This window comes from Erpetoichthys calabaricus, chromosome 2 (assembly GCF_900747795.2).
Source record: "Erpetoichthys calabaricus chromosome 2, fErpCal1.3, whole genome shotgun sequence".
NCBI lineage: Eukaryota > Metazoa > Chordata > Cladistia > Polypteriformes > Polypteridae > Erpetoichthys > Erpetoichthys calabaricus.
Window position 1 is genome coordinate 29,301,066 of NC_041395.2, and position 23,858 is coordinate 29,324,923.

The 23,858-nt window shown below is 34.9% G+C and overlaps 1 protein-coding gene across 1 annotated transcript in view; it reads left to right on the forward strand.

Annotated features, from left to right (window-relative positions):
- mrpl21 (mitochondrial ribosomal protein L21) overlaps positions 1-22,189 on the forward strand; it is a 33,031-nt gene extending 10,842 nt beyond the window's left edge. Inside the window, exons 3-7 of the mRNA XM_028793533.2 lie at positions 7,504-7,589; positions 11,281-11,444; positions 17,561-17,613; positions 19,393-19,496; positions 21,945-22,189. Of these exons, the coding sequence (XP_028649366.1) occupies positions 7,504-7,589; positions 11,281-11,444; positions 17,561-17,613; positions 19,393-19,496; positions 21,945-22,009 (472 nt within the window). The 3' untranslated portion in view covers positions 22,010-22,189. The remainder of the gene's footprint in view (positions 1-7,503; positions 7,590-11,280; positions 11,445-17,560; positions 17,614-19,392; positions 19,497-21,944) is intronic.
- The last annotated feature ends 1,669 nt before the right edge of the window (positions 22,190-23,858 follow it).

Sequence of the window (23,858 nt, forward strand, 5' to 3'; positions counted from 1 at the left end):
CCCAGAAATTAAAAGACCCATTGTCCGCAGAAACCCGCGAAGCAGCGAAAAATCCGCGATATATATTTAAATATGCTTACATATAAAATCCGCGATGGAGTGAAGCCGCGAAAGGCGAAGCGCGATATAGCGAGGGATTACTGTATATAGATAAATAGCAAAATACCCGCGCTTCGCAGCGGAGAAGTAGTGTGTTAAAGAGGTTATGAAAAGAAAAGGAAACATTTTAAAAATAACGTAACATGATTGTCAATGTAATTGTGTTGTCATTGTTATGAGTGTTGCTGTCTTTTATATATATATATATATATATATATATATAAAATATACACACACACATATAAACATATATATACATATCTACATATATATATATATATATATACATATACACATCCACATATATATACATATATATATATACACATATCAACATATATATATATATACACACACACACACATATATATACACATACAGATATATAATATAGCAAAATACCCGCGCTTCGCAGCGGAGAAGTAGTGTGTTAAAGAGGTTATGAAAAAAAAAAAAGGAAACATTTTAAAAATAACGTAACATGATTGTCAATGTAATTGTGTTGTCATTGTTATGAGTGTTGCTGTCTTTTATATTTATATATATATATATATATATATATATATATATATATATATATAATATACACACACACACATAAACATATATATATACATACAGTGGTGTGAAAAACTATTTGCCCCCTTCCTGATTTCTTATTCTTTTGCATGTGTGTCACACAAAATGTTTCTGATCATCAAACACATTTAACCATTAGTCAAATATAACACAAGTAAACACAAAATGCAGTTTTTAAATGATGGTTTTTATTATTTAGGGAGAAAAAAAATCCAAACCTCCATGGCCCTGTGTGAAAAAGTAATTGCCCCCTTGTTAAAAAATAACCTAACTGTGGTGTATCACACCTGAGTTCAATTTCCGTAGCCACCCCCAGGCCTGATTACTGCCACACCTGTTTCAATCAAGAAATCACTTAAATAGGAGCTGCCTGACACAGAGAAGTAGACCAAAAGCTAGACATCATGCCAAGATCCAAAGAAATTCAGGAACAAATGAGAACAGAAGTAATTGAGATCTATCAGTCTGGTAAAGGTTATAAAGCCATTTCTAAAGCTTTGGGACTCCAGCGAACCACAGTGAGAGCCATTATCCACAAATGGCAAAAACATGGAACAGTGGTGAACCTTCCCAGGAGTGGCCGGCCAACCAAAATTACCCCAAGAGCGCAGAGACGACTCATCCGAGAGGTCACAAAAGACCCCAGGACAACGTCTAAAGAACTGCAGGCCTCACTTGCCTCAATTAAGGTCAGTGTTCACGACTCCACCATAAGAAAGAGACTGGGCAAAAACGGCCTGCATGGCAGATGTCCAAGACGCAAACCACTGTTAAGCAAAAAGAACATTAGGGCTCGTCTCAATTTTGCTAAGAAACATCTCAATGATTGCCAAGACTTTTGGGAAAATACCTTGTGGACTGATGAGACAAAAGTTGAACTTTTTGGAAGGCAAATGTCCCGTTACATCTGGCGTAAAAGGAACACAGCATTTCAGAAAAAGAACATCATACCAACAGTAAAATATGGTGGTGGTAGTGTGATGGTCTGGGGTTGTTTTGCTGCTTCAGGACCTGGAAGGTTGCTGTGATAGATGGAACCATGAATTCTACTGTCTACCAAAAAAATCCTGAAGGAGAATGTCCGGCCATCTGTTCGTCAACTCAAGCTGAAGCGATCTTGGGTGCTGCAACAGGACAATGACCCAAAACACACCAGCAAATCCACCTCTGAATGGCTGAAGAAAACAAAATGAAGACTTTGGAGTGGCCTAGTCAAAGTCCTGACCTGAATCCAATTGAGATGCTATGGCATGACCTTAAAAAGGTGGTTCATGCTAGAAAACCCTCAAATAAAGCTGAATTACAACAATTTTGCAAAGATGAGTGGGCCAAAATTCCTCCACAGCGCTGTAAAAGACTCATTGCAAGTTATCGCAAACGCTTGATTGCAGTTATTGCTGCTAAAGGTGGCCCAACCAGTTATTAGGTTCGGGGGGCGATTACTTTTTCACACAGGGCCATGTAGGTTTGGATTTTTTTTTTCTCCCTAAATAATAAAAACCACCATTTCCAAACTGCATTTTGTGTTTACTTGTGTTATATTTGACTAATGGTTAAATGTGTTTGATGATCAGAAACATTTTGTGTGACAAACATGCAAAAGAATAAGAAATCAGGAAGGGGGCAAATAGTTTTTCACACCACTGTATACATATATATATATACATATCTATATATACACATATCTACATATACATACGTATATACACATATACACATCCACAGAAACATATATATACATATACACACACACACATATATATATATATACACATACAGATATATATATATATATATATACATATAGCAAAATACCTGCACTTTACAGCGGAGAAGTAGTGTGTTAAAGAGGTTATGAAAAAAAAAAGGAAACATTTTAAAAATAACGTAACATGATTGTCAATGTAATTGTGTTGTCATTGTTATGAGTGTTGCTGTCTTTTATATATATATATAATATACACACACACACACACACACATAAACATATATATACATATATATATACACATATCTACATATACATACGTATATACACATATACACATCCACATAAACATATATATACATATACAAATTTACATATCTACATATATATATATATATAGACATACATATATACATACATACATTCACATATATATATATATATATATATATATATATATATATATATATACTGTATATATACATATCTACTTAGTGGCTCCTGTATTTAGGATATAGCGGGTTGGATAATGGACGGATGGACATTTGTATGCATAGCCCCATTTGCCCGTTTTCGTTTTTTTTCTTTCTTCAGTAATATTTCAGTAAACCCGGAGCTTGTCAGTTCAAATCCTGGTACTGACACCACTGTGTGACCCTGAGGAAGTCACTTCACCTGCATGTTGTGCAAAAAACAAAAGTAATGTAACAAATTGTACCTCAGATGTTGTAAGTTGGTGGAATAAAGGCATAAGTAAAATAGATAAATATGTATTATACACATAGGAACTATTCATTTATTTTCAGTTAAGTCATCTGCAGCAAACTTTTATAAATGAGGGTTTCTGATTTTTAGATAGTGCAAACTGTTTCTTCTTTATTGACGTTTTCTCTGGGAGAGCTTTTTTTCATTTCATTGAAAATGAAAGCAGCAGCTGCCAAAATATGTAGCTTTCTTATTAATTTTTTCAACATTGTGTAAAATAAATGTATAAAGTAACATAAAATGTTTAAATACTGGTTATTCTTTTACACTAAAATATTACTACAGAGATACAAAAAAAGTAAAATGGATATGTTCTTTTTCTTTAAGGAGATTAAATATTACTGAAGAAAGAAAAAAAAAAAATTAAACAGCCAAATGGGGCTATGCATACGAACTTAAAAGGTTTAAATAAAACAGAAATATATATTTTATTTTTACTTGCTTAACTCGTGGAGGGTGTATCCTGTAGCAAAGCCCTAACTTTTTTCGTGAAAGCCCGTTTCAGTCAATAAGTCTTAAAAAACGTGTAAAGATATTGACAATAAGCTAAGTCATCTGCAGCAAAGTTTTATAAATGAGGGTTTCTCCTTTTTAGACAATAAGCTACGCAAACCCAGGAAGACATGGAATCGTTTAAATCAAGTATCATTACATCTTCCTTTCTTAAAGAGAAGTAAGGCAGTACTTATAAGCTTACATATTTATATATAGACATATATATATATATATATATATATATATATATATATATATATATATATAATCTATATATATCTATATCCGAAGCCGTGCAAGCACACTCTTTTGAGAATGCAACGTATAGTTGTACAGAAGAAAAGCAATCTTGCCTCAAATGAATGGCAACCTTTTGTAGGTCTATGAAGTAAATTTAAACTTTAGGTTTACGCGGTGCTTTCTTTCCGAAGTACCTGCACTCATGAATATGTCTGTATGTGTCAGTCGGTCAAATCCACGCGCTTCGCACCGGCGAAGTACCGCTTTTAAATTTTTATTAAGAAGAAAATAAAACGTTTTTAAATTGAGTGAAAATATACTAATAACAGTTTGTTAAGGATCTGTTTTTTTGTGAAGCTGCCTTTACTCGAGTGATCACTTCGACCTGACTTGGTGGCCAAGTGTAAGCGTTACCTGGAAGTAACCATCCATACAATCAGATTGTGAATCAGACTACGAATGCCATGAATGTAATTACACACTCACTGCACTTGCTTACGGTAATCGAACCTCGGACGTCAGCGCTAGAGGGGCTTAGCAGCGGTGAAGTATTGGTTTTAAATTTTAATTAAGAACAAAAGAAAACCTCAGAGGTTCGATTCCCGAAAGGGAGTGAAGTGAGTGTCCGGCTACCTACCAGGTAACGCTTATGGTCGGACAGCAAGTGACGTAACATCAGCCACGGTGCCTTCAGTTGTGAGAAGCAGATCATAGAATGATTGAAAATAGTTTTGCATTTACCTTTTTAGTAAAAGGCGAGCTTTTAATCCTGAAAAATCACCCCGTAAATGCACACGTTTAATTGCACATGTGTTAATATGTATGGTTACACAGTATTAAAAGACAGTGAACAACGTCAGTTACCTTTGTTCCCGCGTTTGATAAAAGGCGAGCTTTTAAGCCTGAGAAATCACCCCGTAAATGCACACGTTTAATTGCACATGTGTTAATATGTATGCTTACACAGTATTAAAAGACAGTCAAAAATTAACGTCATTTACCTTCGTTCCCACGTTTGACTTGTGCTGTAAATCTCTTCCTTGTTTTTAGTTCACGTGATTACGTAGGAGGCGTGATGACGCGATACATGACTCCGCCTCTTCCATTACAGTACCAGTTATGACCATTACGCATAGAATTTCGAAATGAAACCTGCCTAACTTTTGTAAGTAAGCTGTAAGGAATGAGCCTGCCAAATTTCAGCCTTCCACCTACACGGGAAGTTCGAGAATTAGTGATGAGTGAGTCAATCAGTCAGTCAGTCAGTCAGTGAGGGCTTTGCCTTTTATTAATATGTATAGATTCATATTTAACCCATCTGGCCAATAACTATGAGTAAGGCTGGGTAACATTAAATTTTTGATTTGATTCTTAAGAAAAGTCAGTATACAAAAGTACATTTTGCAATGTTCTGTACTTTTGATTTTCAACAACTTCTTTTGACAAGTTAAAGAAAAAAATTGCAAAGTCTGCACCACTCTTTCTAAGCTGCACAGACCAAAAAAAAAAGGAGTGAGAATCACAAGAGGAAGAGTTTAGAACATATAGTGTTAGCTCCACTGATTGGAAAGTGGTGGTTTTATCCAGGACGACAGTGTGCACAGTACAACATCTGACAATAAAACCCTTAACTCTATATGACAAGGCCATTTAAGCCATGTGTGACACATACAACGTGCTGTGCCGCAAAACTGGTCTTTGCTAAGGATGGTTCCATAAAACATTTACCGTTCCTTTGCATAGCACATGAGTGGACAGTCGTAGGGTGGGGGACAGATGCAATGACTTTTGCCTACTTAACTTGCACTGCAAAATACTTTTACTTTGTCAGAGTGCAGATAACTACACTAACCTGTAATTCACACCGAAAGTGACAGCTCTGTGCCATTGTAAGCCCTCATCTTTTCATTTCATGCAGCCTCTGCAATGTAGTGAAATGATACATGTGAGATAAAAACAGTAGCATTCCAAGTTTTATTTTGTGTGACTTATTCATTGTTTGTGTATCTATGGGGTAAACTGGATTTTTGTTTTGAGATTTTATTCTTTGTTTAGCAAGTGACTTGAGCTTCCTAATTACAGTAGTTGTGGATATTCCACTTACAGCACAAAAATTTTGCATTAACATTAGTAAGTACTTTGTCCCGATGGTTTTTGAATCTGTTAAGGATATTGTAAGTTGGAGGTAGTCAAATAAACAACCATGTTACTTTTTGATTAGTATTTACTAATAGGATATGTGTAATCTCAGTTAATGAAATAATTTGGGCGGAGTGGTGGCTCTGAGGCTAAGGATCTGCGCTGGTATCCCGAAGGTTGCCGGTTCAAATCCCCGTCACTGCCAAAAGAGATCCTGCTCTGCTGGGCCCTTGAGCAAGGCCCTTAACCTGTAATTGCTCCAGGGGCGCTGTACAATGGCTGACCCTGCGCTCTGACCCCAAGGGGTATGCGAAAACTACCAAATTCCTAATACAAGAAATTGTATAAGGCGAAACAAAGAACAAAAAAAAAAAAAAAATCTGTGATTTTTTTTTTTTTTGGAATGGCAAATTACCATATCAAGATATTACTCCAGTGTTGATTGGGATTGAAAGTGAAAGTACAGTTTTGCTGGGTAGTTCAAGTAGCTCCATTTCTGCTGAAATGACATCACCTTCGGATGTTCCTTGACACCAGCCCTGTAAAGTACTTATCTATCTATATTGTAGTGAAGTTTTTAAGAACACTGAGTGCAAAATACTAGGTGCTTGGCTGCCATTGCAGTACTTACTTAGCTGTTAAATGTACTATACAAGTACTGTACAGAATAATAGTTACAGACATGAAACATCACATAAATAAAAGCATAATTTAAGACCATTAAAATGGTGTAAATCATAAAGCATAGATAAAATAGATATTTTCATGATCACTGATTAGGGTGGTAATGAATGAAGAGGGTTGTCTTTATTATATAAAAATTCAAATTGAGACATAAAGAACAATGTTTTCTGAGATGATAGTGACTGGCAGTCACAGACACTGGCAAAACAGACGAGGGGTTGAACGCAATGCATTCAATGAAAACTCAAACATAAGAAGAGGAGATTCAGCGGGTTGGAAAATGGATGGATGGATGGATTTTAAAACAAAAATGGTTTGGAGAAAAATTGAGCTAAATGTTTCTTAGAAGCATAGCAACTACCAGAATTGTTACATTTTGAGAAAGTTAACGTAATGAAATAAGTGGATACGACTAGCAAGCTTGTTCTCGTCTAGAGTGTTCTAATGTTTCCTCATCCAGTATTTCATAATATTAAATATTAGATTTTTTGTATGGAGGCGATCTTCAATCTTTACAGTGATTTGAGAGCATGTTGAAAAATATCAAATATCGCATTTTGCCAGATATTTACTGAAAAATCAATTTAAATCAATGTCACCCAGCCCTACTTGTAAGGACTACACTATCACTTAATTTTAACAAGTATGTTTAAATAGAGGTTTGGTGCGTTTGAACATTTCACTATCAGATGATCATCTAAAAATAATGATGCTCAGATTATGTAAAATGCCAATTTACAGAAAATATAATATATATTATAATTTAACAAGATAAATGCATATTCTTGTGCTAGATATGTTCCAGAAACATCTTTATCCAAGCCTCCATGGCCAGAAGTAAAACTACCTGATCCTGAAGAGGAAAAAAAGCAAAACATAGGTAATTTAAGTTTTATAAGTAAAGCTGTATTAATTTGCATCATTTATTTGTCTTCATAATAATAATAATAATACATTTTATGTACTGTATATAGTGCCTTTACCATGATCAAGGGGCTTATTAAATATTTTTGAAATGTATGTGCAAATATATAGATATTAGTATATATGTTACTGGCAGGCATTGTATAGAATGCCTGGCGTTTTTGGGCAAAGTATGAAATATCCAAATTATTTTAATATATATACTTTCCCTAGGCATTGTATGTAATATGTAAGCATTATATACTGTAGAATGACAAGTGCTATTTAGGCAAAGTATTAAAAGATAGTTCGTTTAAAAGACGTATATGAAAAAGAAAGAAATACAAAATAAAGTACTGTATAGGACTTTCTTATTGAGGAAAACGAGAAAATAAAATATGAACTTGTTGCAACAAGGAAGGAAAAAAATTTATTTTAAATTGCACTGAAATGCAAATGGGGAATTCTGAGGCAAGCGTCGAAAGTCACGTGACATTAGAAACGTCATTAACGGGAGTATTTTATACTTTGCCGATTTGTCTTTTGGCATTGCATGGAATGTGAAATAATGTGTGAAATATTAATCGTTTCATACTTTGACGTCCAATTTTCAGCATTCTATATATTGCCTAGGCATTCTATACAATGCCTGCATTTCATACATTGCCGGTAACATATACACTATATATACTGTGTATGTACTGTTTTCTCTACTTTGCATTGGTGTCGTAGTTAAAAGAAGGCACTGGAGAAGAATTACTTTCAGGGGTCAGTATGGATAAGAACTGTTTTGCTGTGCATGTTTTTTCATTAAATTAATCTGAACATGCAATGTACTATCTCATTAATCCAGAATCCAAGGTTCAAATCCTGTGCCTCATTGTTGCCTGGTTAGAGAACACAAATGTTCCCATGTTAGTATGGATTTTAGTTTTCCTGCTACATCCCCAACAATGTTTATGTTACTTTATTTTGTGATTTTTTTTTTTTTTTCAGGCTTTGTGCATGAGTGAGCTAGTAAAAGATTAGCACCCTGTCCAGATTCAATTCTTGCTTTGTACCCATATTGTTAATAGAAATACAAACTAATTTTAATTCTCCTAAATTTATGATTAAACCATTTTCTTTTATTATGTATATTATTGTGTACTAGCCTTCACCTGCGTAGAAGTGAAACAGGATAGTGCGGAGGGCCCTGCCCAGCTCCCTACTCCTGACTTCACGCTTCCCACTTCCCTCAGCCCGCAGCCTCTGTTTCGGATTAGCACGAATATATAGCTCCTGCAGACGAACTATGCTTCTTAGCGTGACGAGAGAGGTCGCAAAATCAACCGGCACGTTCAAATAAATTATAGCAAAAAACCTGATCTAAATCCATTAAGTAGTTCTTTCGTTCACTAGCTAAGCGGATGTAAGATATGCCCCAAGGCTGGGGTGTGAGTAAGGAGGGCCCCTCCCCTCGGCATGCTGTGTCTCTCGGATTCGCACAAATAAATCGGTACCACAAGCAAACTATGATAATTACACGATGAGAGAAGTTGCAAAATCAACCGGAATGTTCAATCACATTACAGATCTAAATCCGTTAAGTAGTTCTCTCGTGAAAAGCAGACAAACAGACAGACAGATGTTGAATTTTATATATAGAGAGATTATTTTATTTATATTTTCAAATATTATACTTCTGAGAAATTTCCCAGCAGTTTGATTCAGTTGAACATTATTACATCAATAAAAAATTCGGACGTGAGCATCGGAACCAAGTTACACAAACTCTTCTATAACATTTCAGTAATTATTTACCACTCTGATGCTGATTTTTCTGGTCATTAAATAGATCATTACAATAGCAATTGATGAGAAGAATTCATAATTAATTGCAGAATTTCGGGTATTTGAAGGTTCCTCTAGAGTGCCTCTTTCTTTTGCACGATTTGGTTCAAAAACTAATCAGCACATCGTCATCTCTTAACAGGCTTAAGTTTTGAGTTTGGTATTTTTCTATCCTGCTGTTTTAGCTCTTGACCATCCTCAAAAACTATGATACACAAACAGACAGACACACACCCATCATCGAGATATCAAAGTTTTCTTTATCAAGGGAACCCTAAAATGTTGAGATCCATCAAAAACCAGAGATTAAAATTTTTGACAAATCTAAAGCTCTCAACCTATAGATGATAGGTTATGGTAGGCAGGGCGCAAAGCAAAAATAAACCATAATTCTCATATATTAGGTAAAAATTGTGTAATGTGCTAAATAAAAAAAGCATGTTTCACTGAGTGCTATAATACCTATTGTTTCATCTACTTTTTTTTTTTTAAGTTTTTAACTTGCTCGCATGCATAAATGACACACTTCCTTGTAGAGGTGACTTTCATTATACAGTAGTTGACATAAAAGGATGTAACACTTCTTTCTGTCATTCCATTATATCACTTTTTCCTTTCTGATATTAAACTGCCTTGTTTTCTTTCTTTTAAGCCATTGTTGTTTACTGTTGCCATATTTGTACAATCTTTCTTACTGTTTGTATCTAAACCAAACCAAAAATAATTGTCCCTATTTTGTATAAACTTTTCTCCAATAATGGATGTATTTTTATTTATTGCTTGAATGCCATACTGACCTGCTATTAGCTGTGGGTCCTATGGAGGACTTATAATGTTTCCTAATAAGAAAAAATTAAATTGCTAACACTACATGAAGCTGAGAACTCTCCGCTGTGGCAGCATCCCCTGAAGTTGAAAGCACTGACAGAATACAGACATGGCAGGGACCAGAAGTACAGTATGATTTGACACAAAAAGCAATAATTGAGAATTTGGCTACTTTCTCTCTCTACATTTCTGGAGAACTGCAATTGAGAACAATGTAAGGTTGACTGCTATATAATTCCTCCTTGCTTCAATCCTGCTGTAATCTACCCCCACTTTTGAATCAGTATCTGTGAAAGATGAAGATTCCATGTCTCAAGCAGGTGTTCTCACACCCATGGCTCATGAATGCTGTAGAAACTGCAGCTTGCTGCTCCCAGTAGTATTTGAGTATATCATGAGGTCTGTTCCATTATGAGAAGTTTGTGCTTTGCTAGTCCCTGTAGAGTTTGATCTGAAAGCATTCTTATGGATGCAGTGGTGCACTTATGAAACAACATTACTTGTCCGAGAATGCAACTCACTAAATCAAACATGCAAAAACACTTGAACTCTTTCATGTATGGTGATGTTCATGTTGTCTGTCCATACCGTTCACCTTCACATCATTGTACAGATTGTGAATAACAGGTTTGCCAAAGTGTAGTCAGTTTTTCATATTATTTACTATTTTCAAATCATATTTTTAAAATTCAAGACAGTTTAATTTGCCTTTGTGTTTCATGTCATTTATGTTGGAAATTCCATACACAAAATAAGGCCACAATTTGTATTGGCAGGATTTGGTGTCGTAAAATTGAATACAAAGAAATTTTTGTCTCATTCCTACTAGAATTTGAATGTCATCTAGTAACATTGAAGGTTTGTGTTACTTTATAAACTCTGGTGTACTCTGGATTGACATGCTTGCTTAAGATATATCCCTAAAAAGTTTAGCAAAAATAATTTTTAAAAGTACTGTATATACAGTATTTCTTTGCTTTCTACTAAACTAATTTTTCCTTTCACAGATGTTGTGCATAAAGTGAATGACCTTATAGCCACCGGGCAATATGGAAGGCTGTTTGCTGTTGTTCACTTTGCTAGCAGGCAGTGGAAGGTGACAAATGAGGACTTGATACTGATTGAAAATCATATAGATGCAGAATGTGGAGAAAGGATCTGTCTTGAAAAGGTAAAGCATTAATTTCAGGCGGTGAAACTTTTTCTCATTACTGCTAGTTAATATATTAAAGTTATTAAGAATAGAAGACAATCTGTGTATACAGATTATTTTGATAAATTATTTCAGGGTGTGACAAATTCATTTGAATTTTTTTTTATATTTTAATGTTTTCTTTTTAACAGTTTGGACTATGTATTATTTAATATACTCCATCTTACTAATTGTTATTGTTGCATTTTCATAGTTTTTAATGTCACAGGCCCTTCTATGTGGAATTTGTTGCTTTTCTTATATGCTGTAGGAAATGTGGGAAATGCAAACTTCCCAATGGAAAATTTTGTGTAAGCACTCTTCTAAGTGGTAGGTCCCACTGGGACAATTTGGAAATAACTTTTTCCCTCAAATTTGATGAGTTGTGTTGTAATGGTGATCTCTCATGTAAAAGAAATAATAACCAGTTCAACCAGAATTAGGATTTGCTGGTCACATTGGTTTTGGTCGATGCAATTCCTGTTTAATTTGTTTTGTTAGCTTTTAGTTGAGTAACATATCTTGCAACATTCTGATCAGATAGTTCAACAAGTCTAAACCGTGCTCCTAACATAATCAAAGAACAGACAAAAAGTTGGAAATGGAATAAAGAAAACGGATTTATTGCTACAGTGTCTTGTGAAATTTTTACCCCCTAAGTGTTTGTCCTGCTTTTTATTTTTTAGGACACAAAGAATAATTAAGACAAGCCAAAATAAACGTGTGCACATTGGTATTCTCCCCCATTCCAACCGCCCATGTCCCCCCTCAATGTCTCTATTAGCTTGCCGTATCTCACCATGGGGATTTTTGCCCTTTTCTGAAGGCAAAACTGGTCTAACTCCTTCAAGTTAGATGGATTGCGTTGGTGCACCGCAATCTTCACATTATGCCACATATTCTCAATTGGATTGAAGTCTGGGCTTTGACAAGGTCATTCCAAGACATGTCAATGTTTCCCTTTAAACTACTCCAGTGTAGCTTTAGCAGTCATTATCCTGTTGGGAGGTGAACCTTTGTCCCAGTCTTAAATCTCTGGCAGAATGAAACAGGGTTTCCTCAAAAATTGCCCGGTATTTATTGTGTTCCATATTTCCTTTCAATCCTGACCAGTTTTCCTGTCTCTGCCAAAGAAAAACATCCCCAACAGCAGGGGTCTCCAACACGTCGCTCGCGAGCTACTGGTAGCTCGCAGTCCCCAAGTAGCTCACCAAAGGGTTAATGAATCCTATATAAATTTGAAAACTTGATTAGTCAAATTAGGGGTGGGCAATCTTTACAAAAAATCATATCACAATCCACAATCTGAATTGCAATCTATTTTTTTAATGTGGCATACACTTAAGAGAATATCCAGACTCAAACTCATCAAGACCTAAGTAACACTTTATTTAAAATATCAAACTAAGTTTAATTCAATTATTCTCTCGTTTGCTAGCTAAGTGGAGTTAAGGACCACGCCCTGAAGCTGACGAGTGAGTGAGGAAGGCCCCTGCCTTTTTCTCGGATTCACGCAAATAAATCAGTACCGCAGACGAACTATGATACATAGCAAAATGAGAGAAGTCGCAAAATCATCCGGAATGTTCAAGCAAATTATAGGAAAAAACCTGATCTAAATCCGTTAAGTAGTTCTCTTGTGAAAAGCAGACAGACAGACAGTGGATTTTATATATTATATTATATATTAGTAAACCTTGAAAATAATGTGCAGTCTCAACAGCATTTCTGGAGCTTAGTAGAGCCAGATAACTATAACAATCTTCACCAAGCAGCTCTGAAAATGTCTGCTTTGTTTTGGTCTCCATACCTCTGTGAGTCTGACATGAATGTCATGAAATCAAAATTCAGAACAAGACTGACAGATGAACATTTAAAGGACTCCATAAGAGTGAACCTAAGTGGCTCCACTCCACCATACACCTGCCTCTCTTGTTGACTCCATGTAGTGCCAGTCATCTGACTAACTAAAAAACACAATCGCACATGCAACTGGACATGTGAATAAAGTGACACAGTGACATGGAACAAAATGACAAATGAATAAGTCATATCTGTGTATTTGGAATTGCTTTGTTTTGTTTTGACAGCATGCATGTTTTAATTCAATAGTGCGAGATACACTAGAAAATGCATACAGACATAGAAAATACATACAGACATAGAAAATACATACAGACATAGAAAATGCATTTGAAGGTGAACTCGATTTTTTTTTGTGATGTTTTAATGCAAAACGTGAGTTGTGGACACCAATATTTTGTAAATGTTTAGGCAAAACAAGCTTATTCAGTTTGTGTGGGTTGAAATAAGCTATGAGAATAAACATTAGAAAACATGAGTAGCTCTCGGCCATTTTTCATTTTGTAAAAGTAGCTCTCAGGGGGGAAAAAAGGTTGGAGACCCTTGCTCTATAGCATGATACTGCCACCACCATGCTTCACTGTAAGAATGGTGCTCTCTGGGTGATGTTGGGTTTGCGCCACACATGATATTTCCCATGATGGCCAAAAAGTTCAGTTTTAGTCTAATCTGACCAGAGAACCTTCTTCCGTGTATATGGGGAGTCCACTTCATGCTGTTGGGCAAACTCCAAATATGTTTTATTTTTTTTCTTGAAGCAGTGGCCTTGTTTTCTGGCCTATCTTTCTTAAAGCCCGCTGTATGTAGTGTATGGCTTAAAGTGGTCCTATAGACGGATACTCCCATCTATTTTGTTTTCATTCCATTTCAACGGTTTAGCTTGTATTGCGAAGTCCATTACATAAAATTACATTTTCCAATTGAAAAACCATTTCAATTCAAAAAACATTTTAATTCCAGATTGTAATACAACAAAACAGGACAATCACAGAGGGAGATAAATACTGAGCAAGACACTATATATGCACATATACTTGTCAGTAATTGTTTTCATTACACTGTTTCTGGACTGTTGCCAGTGTGACTGAGTTAGATATCAAAGGGCATTTGGCAAAATAACAAAAGAATAAGCAACAAAGCCAAGAAATTCCTGCTGCTTAAAAACCTCAGAAATCTCAGCCAGAATGCCACTAGATACAGTGCGATAACAATCTGCATGGTTTACATTTTCAAGTCTTCTACAAGGCAGATTCAGTCCCAGTCCCAAATCAAATTAAACATGGATATAGTGCTTGAACTAATTTTAATATGTTGTGTATTTTGAGTATATTCATTGCCACATCATTATTGGCAGGTAAAATTTAAAAAAGTAATACAAAGGTATTTTTTACATAGTGTAATGATGTCATTAAAACAAATAACCAAAACAATGACAGCTGTCTATAAAATAAAAATAGAAATAATTCACAAATAAATATATCTGTCTGTTTGCCTGTCTATCAATACTATAGTCCCTTTCTTATGTATCTCTCAAACAATCAAACTGATTGGTCCCTTAAAGCTATTCTCAACCATGTGTCTATTAAATTTTAAAATCTGCTTTATTCATTGCAGGGAAATCTTAATTTCTATCTTAGAAAAGTGCTCTGTGGAAAAAAAAAAACATAATTTTTATTTTGACTTGTGATGTAGCTAAATAGTAGCCTTGTTACAGTAGACAGCAGTTATGCCAAACTGAAACTCTTCCTCAGAGTACATTCAGAGACAAATTGTTAGCATTTTAAAATGGTCATCCTGACAAAATAAGGTATTTTAGTCTATCCGTAGTTGAATAAAGCAAAAACAGTGTTTAGGTAAACACATTATGAATCTGGAAACATTTTAATGCTGCTGACATTGCTTCTAATGTTAATGTCACTAGGAGTTGTGATTTCTGCTCAGTAGGCATGAGACAATGCACTCATCCATCAATGCCATTCATTTTGTGATTGAAGCTTTCACGCTATGAAATCTTTATTAAGAAGTGTACTGTTTAGTGTTACTTATCGGTGCACAAATACATACATTTTACCATGAGATTCTGAGATCTTCTTTTGGATTAAAATAAAATCAAAATATTGTGATGAACACAGAGATGGAAAGAAAGATTGAGGCTCACACCAAAGGACAGGAAAGCCAATGAACTGATGTGTTTATTTAATGCTGAAAAATCATAATCTTAAGTAGAACCTCCCTGTTGTTATGGCCATTGGAAATGCCTCTCAGAACAAGAGAAACCAACTAGCAACCAGCTGCAGCTATTCTATGGCTGTTCCTTACATCACCTCGGTTGTCCAGCATCCCTGATCATCTTCTGCTGTCACGTGCCGCCTCTGTCTATGATCTCTCCTTCTATGCACAGAGAATCTCCACCTGTATTCTTGAATCTTCCCGTGCTTCTAAGGTGTATTGGAAATCATCCCTTGGATTTTGGAATGCAGATCTCGGTGTACTTTTGTAGTTCAGAGTCATCTGCTGACTACTATAATTATTAATATAAAATATTTTCACTGCAGTACCGTCATACACATGCAACTAAGAATACACAACTATATATAAAGTGGGGAACCATGTAAATGTAAACTTGAGTTAACATCGAACATTGCTCCAACAATTGCTGTCCTTTTATTCCCTGCATAAATGCTTTACTAGCTCATAAACCTATGAAGAACGTATATTTCCATTTAAGTTAAATGACAGCACTCTGCATGAAGCTGAGATCACCCCATTGTGACGATATCCCTTTAACTCACTGGCTACAGTTTTTTCATACAGTTTGCTACTCCCTGTAGCATTTGAGTATATCATGAGAACTGATAAAATACAGTGATAGGTTTGATTTGAAAACAAACCTGTGGATGCCCTTAATGAAACTACACTTTGATTTGCCATACTCGTCTTAAATTAAAGATGACTGGCAAAAGACCTAACCACAGCCCCAGCACACTTTCACATATGGTGGTGATGTCTGTTGTGCGCTGACAGCTTTCACTCTCGCATCATTTTACAGACGGTGAATATCAGTTTTAAAGCACAGTCAGTTTGTCACATTTTATCTTCATTGTTGTTTTTCAATCAGAGGTTTAAATTCATTGCTTTTGATAAAAATACATTTTTGTTTCCCTTTGTGTTTTATTTCAGTCATGTGGTAATGTCATACAATGCACAATATGCCACATTTTGTATTTTAAGTTTCATTGTAAAATTTGGCTCAATGTCATGCCTACTGTTCAGTGCCCATAGCTGTTCTGGGGAAGGCTTGAAGCTACTGGTGTTTTCAGTAGAATCTTTCAGCAGGTTTGACTCCCTCTGCTCAAAGAAATCTCACTACAGCATGTTTTTCAAAATCCCACCGAAGAGTGTCCATTTTCATTTGACCTTGGATTCAACTAGACTAATGGCAGAGTGCCATGTGTATTTGAACTACCCATAAGCCATCGCGGACATGTTTTAGTATGTCAGGTTTTATCCTTTGTAGTTACTGTGTAATTTTCAAATTGCCTGTACTTTTTGTTTTTCTCTTCTGTAATGTCAATGTCAATTTATATATATATATAACACGTTTAAAACAACCTAGGAATGCTGTGGCCAAAGTGCTTTTACAGTAATAGAAGAAAAAAAACATACAATTAACATAAATAGAAATAAACAAACAAACATAAATAAACTAAATAATAAATAGAAGTAATGTTACATAATCACAATGAGGAAACCATCAGTATTACTGAAGGTCACGGAATGCAAGTGAATAGAAATGAGTCTTTAATCTTGTTTTGAACAGTTCAGTTGTAGACGACTCCTTTATGTGATGAGGTAAAGAGGTCCACAGGCGAGGAGCAGCAGCTGCACAAGCCCTGTCTGTCCCCCTTGGTTTTACACTTGGTATGAAGGACAACAAGAGACAACTGACCAGAAGATCTAAGCACTCTAGATGGCTGGTATAAAGCACACAATTCAGATAAACAGGCAAGAGCAAGCCCATGTAAAGAGATAATGAAGATGAAAATAATAGTCTTCTAATTTATTCCATTTGTTTGGCAATGCCTGTACAAATCTTTTAAGAGTGTGTGTGTGAGTTAACTTCCACTGTAGTACAGCTAATAACCAGACTCTACTTTACTTTTCTTGGCTCACACAATGTGCATTATTACTCAATTGCACTGAAATAGTACAATTTCACTCTCGTCTTCTAGGTACTACTTGTAGGAAGTGAAAACTTCTCTTTAATAGGAAGACCATTACTTGGGTAAGTTTTTTTTTTTTTTTTTTTTTTTTTTTTTTTTTTTTTTTTTTTTAAATATATGTTTCTTTTGAGTTTATGGTATGTTTTTATATTTTTAACATGTCAGCTTTTGCTAAATAGTTTGAATACAGATTTTTTGTAGAGGAGAGTTGTAACATATGCCCCAGGACACTGAGGAACATTCCCAGAGAACTTATTTATTTATTGATTGATTGATTGAAATGGATGTGATATGTGTCCACCATTGCTAAAATCGCCATAAAGCCATGCTTCACTCCCCATCTGGTACTTTATACTCATATTGTGAAAGGAGATTTTAGTTGTACAGTCTATGCTCACCAGCCATTTTCCATCAGCTTTAAAAATTTGAAATGAAAGTAGCTTACAATATCTAGTTTGTAGATTTCTTTACAGCAGGTAAAATTAAACACATTTTTCAGTTACTCGGTATTCAAGACTTCTGGAGTTTTTCAAATCCATTATTTTAATATAATATAATTGAGTCAGTAGTTTGGTGCATTTTCATCTTTCTTGGAGTCTACCAGCAAGCATTTCATGTAAATGAGGTGTCCTTTTAGTAGACCATGCCACCCATTTTTAACCCCCCCCCCCCAGCCAAATGGTTGCACTTGGGAATTCCGTCTTATATTATACTAGCTGTGTAAGCCCGTGCTGTAAAATGCTGTAAAAAGCCCAGGATCCCAGAAACTATTGAAATCATCAGAAAAAAACTGAAATGTAGAGATGTCAGGTAATTGAAAGGAACTACTCTCCTAGGAGGTTTCATGTTGCCTCGCTTGTGTATCAGTGGCGTGAAGAAAAGTAAAAGGGATATCGTTTTGCCGATGTCCTCGTCTCGCTTGCGTAAGAGTTTCTCTGTTTTCTCTGCAGTTTTACTTTGACAACAAAGTCGCTTTCTTCTTCTGACTCATTAACTTGGGGCCACCTTGCCAGCTCTCTGAGCTTCATGCTGTAGTAGCCTTGCACTTCCGGGCCGGACAAACAGACACACACACACACATACTTCCACGTGTAGGTGTTTAGTTTTCTGTTTCCTCAGAGCTGGAGACCTTACCCTGATTCCACCTCTCCCTTCCAGGCCGGACAGACGCACACACTTCCACATGTAGACATTTATATATAAGATTCACTGTAATACTGTTACTTATGTTTACATCATTTTTCTCAATATTCCGTCTGATGCCTGTGCATATCTATATGCCCTTCAGGTTTTGTTTGTTTGTAGATCCATTTGAAGAGATTGTTGCTGTAAAAATATGATGATGCTTATGGAACTCATTTGCTTGTCTTTTAAAGTATACTAGTCTTTGAAAAAAGTTTGGTAACTTTTTGGCTTTACTGTTTCCTACTCCTGTCTAAGATGGGGTATTTTTTTTTTTTTTGGTGTATATTGTTACCTACCTCCTGGTGTTGTGAATGACAAATTAAAACATTCGTAAATTAAAACTGCAGTGATTTTATTTTATTATTTATTTGTTTTCTTGTAATCCTTGGTAAGGGTGTATTACATCCTATTCTGATGAGAACAAGGAATACCTCCCATTAAACAAATCTTTAAATCCAAATCAAACAAGTGAACACCTCAGTTTGTCTCTGCCAAACAAGCCTGGTTAAATAAGGCAGTAAAGAAAGGTCCTTCTCCTTTGACATTTTTAAACAAAGCTTGTTCCTGTCTTAATTATATTTGAAACATCTGTAAATCTATATAGATGTAGAATGGAAGAAATGTTTAGAATAATGTTTAAATCTCTATTTTTAAAGGAAAGATTTGGTGCGAGTAGAAGCGACAGTTATTGAAAAAACAGAATGCTCACCAAAAGTTCACATGGTATTTTGGAAAAGACACAGGTTCCAGAAGAAAAAATGTATGTAACCTTAGTAGATATGTAATAAACATAATTTCTTTTTTCCTTTCCTAGAAATGTTCAGCTTAATACTGCAGCAGTAGTATGTTTTTAGTTTTATTAATGTTAAGGATTGCTATTAACTTTAATATTTTAGACTTAAGCCTGTTTGCTGGAAAAAAAAAACACCTTATTGCGTTTTCTTTTTGTTTCTGCTTTGCAGTTAGAAGCTGTTTTTTGTATATAAGCGATTAAGAAGAAAACCTTTTATAAGCATGCAGTACCTTTCAAAAGTATCTACACCACTTAAAAGGTTTCAAATATTTAAATATTAAATGTTTGCAAATGATACAAACTTATTGCTATTATCATTATTAAAAGCTTGCACAGCATTAAGCTTACAAAACATTTGCAGACAAAATATTTCTGCAGATATTTTAGTCCTCCAGTCTCCCCCCACTTATCCAGTCCAGCATTGTGGCCTGTGCTATGATAGTGAATGCCATCTTTCATGGCAAGCAGTGACACACACGGCTTCTCTCTCTTTCTTTCACTCACTCACACACACACACACATGCCTGACTAATGTAGAATAACCAGTTAATCTTTCTTGCACATGTTTAGAATAAAATTTGTATGTGGAAAAAAAAATGCAATGCTACCTACAGGCAGTCCCCAGGTTAAGAACGATATAACATTGTGTTTGTCTGTCCTTAAGTCGAATTTGTCAGTAAGTTGGAACACATACATTTGGTTCTTATTAAGTGTCTCATAGTCAAATGTTTGCCTCTGTCTAGTATTTATTTTACCTTACTGTACATTTTAAAACACACAAACACTTCCAAATAAAAAAAAAAAAAACTCATACAGAACTCTACCTAATAGATAGATAGATAGATAGATAGATAGATAGATAGATAGATAGATAGATAGATAGATAGATAGATAGATAGATAGATAGATAGATAGATAGATAGATAGATAGATACTTTATTAATCCCAATGGGAAATTCACATTCTTCAGCAGCAGCATACTGATACGGAGCTGCTGAAAAGGCTGCCACTTACGTAATAACAATAATAAGTAATAATAAAAGTAACTATGTTCATACAGCACTCTAAAAAAATTTAAAGAAACCGTTCTTAAAACAGTTTAGACAAAAATAAAAAGGATAATGATTAAAGGTTGCATTATGATAAGTTCATTAGTTTAATTGTTTTCTTTTTCTTTGATGCATCACTTACACATCGGATTTACGCTTTGGTAGCATCGTTCAGTGGTGCTGTAATTGAAACAAGGGACTGGGATCAAACTGAATGAGTTGCGATGTGACCGATGCACTCAAAATCGATCATTCTAAACTGCTTGAATAACTACATGATAGTTCATGCTAGAAACAAAAGAGCGGTAAACAAGCTTTCAAATGATTGAGCTTTGACATCTGTAAATTCAAGTGAAGGCTAAAAATAAATAAAATAAATTTTTATAGAATGTTATTTTGTAATTTTTTATCCACTATCTTATCATTATTTGTCATAAAAACAAACAAAAAGCAAAAAAAAAAATACTACTCTGAATCAGCTAAACTCAAATTTTAATTAGCTTTACTTACAAGACTGCTATCTTGACTAATCAGAAGTAGCTGCTCTCAAAGATACGACCAGCTTCACTCATGCAGAAAAGACGAGCATTCGTTTGTAAGGCAGGATTTATCATAGTTTATTAAGTTAGAATTTATTAGAAGATGATTTATGAATTCATAACCACGAATTGTCCACGAGTCAGATGTCCTCAAGCCGGGGACCACCTGTATTTCTTTTTTTATGCTTATTTAAACCTAGCCAACGACTCTATTACTGCTAATTTTTACAATATACTTTCTGTTGGAGAGCATTTTGTTTGCATTCAATGATATAATCCATTACTTCAGAATCCAACAGATGGCGCACCACAAACATCCTCACTTGTTCTGAGATGGCTATTTTCATCCTGTATCGACTTCTAAAGAATCTGAATTTTTCACATAGAACCATCTTTCTTCATTTGTGTTGAAACCAGCTTAATCTAATTCAGGCCCACAACCTATCCTGGCAGCATGGAGTGCAATCCACAAAATAACCCTGGACATGCCAGTGCATTTCCTAATTAAAAGTATCAAAGTACAACCATTTGTCCAACAAACATTGTATTTAAAATAAGCCCTTCTTATTTAATTTACAGATATGTGTAAACCTGTATTATGATATACATTTAACACCACTTTAAATTCCATTAAAATGATAATATTTTTGTTAATTGGTATGCGTTAGTTATCACCTAACTCCAGGCTTTTTTTTTCCTTCTGAAAAAAAGGGAAAAGTTATGATACTGTAGTGGTATTTAACACGTTTCTTTGTCATCTGTCTACACTAAAATTTGTTTACAATTTGAAATTAATGTTTCTTTTAATTTTTTTTTCCATTTTGCAGTCATTGTGCAACCTCAGACTGTACTTAGGATCAACAGTATAGAAGTCCTTCCAAACTTGTCGTAAGGCTTTGCACTTGAGTTTTGATGGAGCAGATACCTTGGCACCTTGGTTCTGGATTGTCACTTTGATCACCGTGTGGTCTTTTTATTGTTTTTTTCTTTTTTTTTTTTCTTTTTTTTTTAATACTTAATCATGTAAGCATCTTGGACAGATGTTACTCATTAAAAGCATTTAATATGAAAATTCAGTTTTGTTTGTAATATTTTTGTTATTGAAGCAATTAGTCTTTATATTCATTTGGAGTAAGGTCCTGTTTATTTAAAATACATTTTAGAATGATCAAGTGGTGGTTATAGAATGGGAGTATCAGAATGCATATTGTTATATTACTAAAGAGATTTTAAAAATTATGTAACTCTTTTTTTGCATTTACTGGGTGCATAATACCTCAGACTACAGAGAGAAGGTTTGTGGTAGTTAGAGAAGGAGAGCACGTCCTGTCACTGACTTCATTCAGTCAAAGCGCCGAGTAATTATAATTTATTTCAACTAGGGATAGATATTTTCTGAATAAATGTGCATTCTTGTGGTTAAACTTCAATGTGTTTCAACTATGACTGTAAAATTACAAGGTTCCATATTCAGACTCTACTATACCTGACTGTAACTTACAATTCTGTTCATTTTGGAAAGACGTTACCTTTTCAGCTCACCCTCTACAGCAGTGTTTCCCAACCTCGGTCCTGTGGCCCACTGTGGCTGCAGGTTTTTGTTGCAACCAGATTCCTAATCGGTGACAACACCTGACAGCACTGATCTCATTTAATTAGCTGGTATTTTTTTTTCTTTTATTCGACATTCAGAAAAGCACAGCAGCATGATTTTTACATTTATAAGACATTTTAGAAATATTTCTGCTTTTGCTCTAGATTTAAATGCTTAACTCTCTTTTGTTGATTTCATTCTATTTTGCCCTTTATCTGTGCAGTTTTTCCCCTTTGTTGTTTCTTATTAATGACAATTAAAAATGAGCAGAGCAGACACCCAGGCAAACAACATTAAATAATAAAAGGCTGCAACTACTTTAGCATCAGACCCACTAATTAGTAAATAATGGATTAATTAAACAATTAGAACACCTGGAAAAGTAGAATGAAAATCAAGATGAAAATATTGTTAAAAAGAAAAAAATACATTATTCCTATATAACTGCTAGTACATTTTAAAATATATAAATAAGTCTTTAACCTTTAAAATGATGTAAACATTATAGAAAATAAACAGTTGTTTGTATTTCTAAAAAAATAGGAGTCCTTACTTTTGGGATTGCCCTCGTATATACAGTATATATATATATATAATGTATGTATATACCAAACTTAGTTTTCTAATTTCTGTATTGTTCCCTAAACACAGAATTTGGGAAATAACACCTCACTTAATTAGCCCAGGAGTCCAATTTAAAAAAGACGCTGGTTGGAACAAAAACCTGCAGCCACAGTGTGCCCCCAGGACTGAGGAAACACTGATCTACACAAGTCATGTCAGTTGCAAAAGTTCTCTGGCTCTGCAGTAATAGGCTGTATTAATAAGAGGGATGACATAGAGTAGAGGAGTCCAGTGGAGAACTAGACGAGGAATAGACCAAAGAGCCTCTGCACCAAATCACTACCCAGGCAGTGGAACTGAAGGTTGTGCACAACTAGTGCTGGAAGGTATACCAGTTCATACCGAAAACCGTTTTTTTGTTTTTGTTATGATATGGATTTTTCTTATACCGCAACACCGGTTTAAATATCCTAAACAATGTTTGGAATGTGGTGCAGCGGGAAACTATTTAATGGGGGGGATCTTTTTCACTGCTACACCGCTAAACATGCATGCAGCGGAGTACATGCATTAGTGGAGGTAT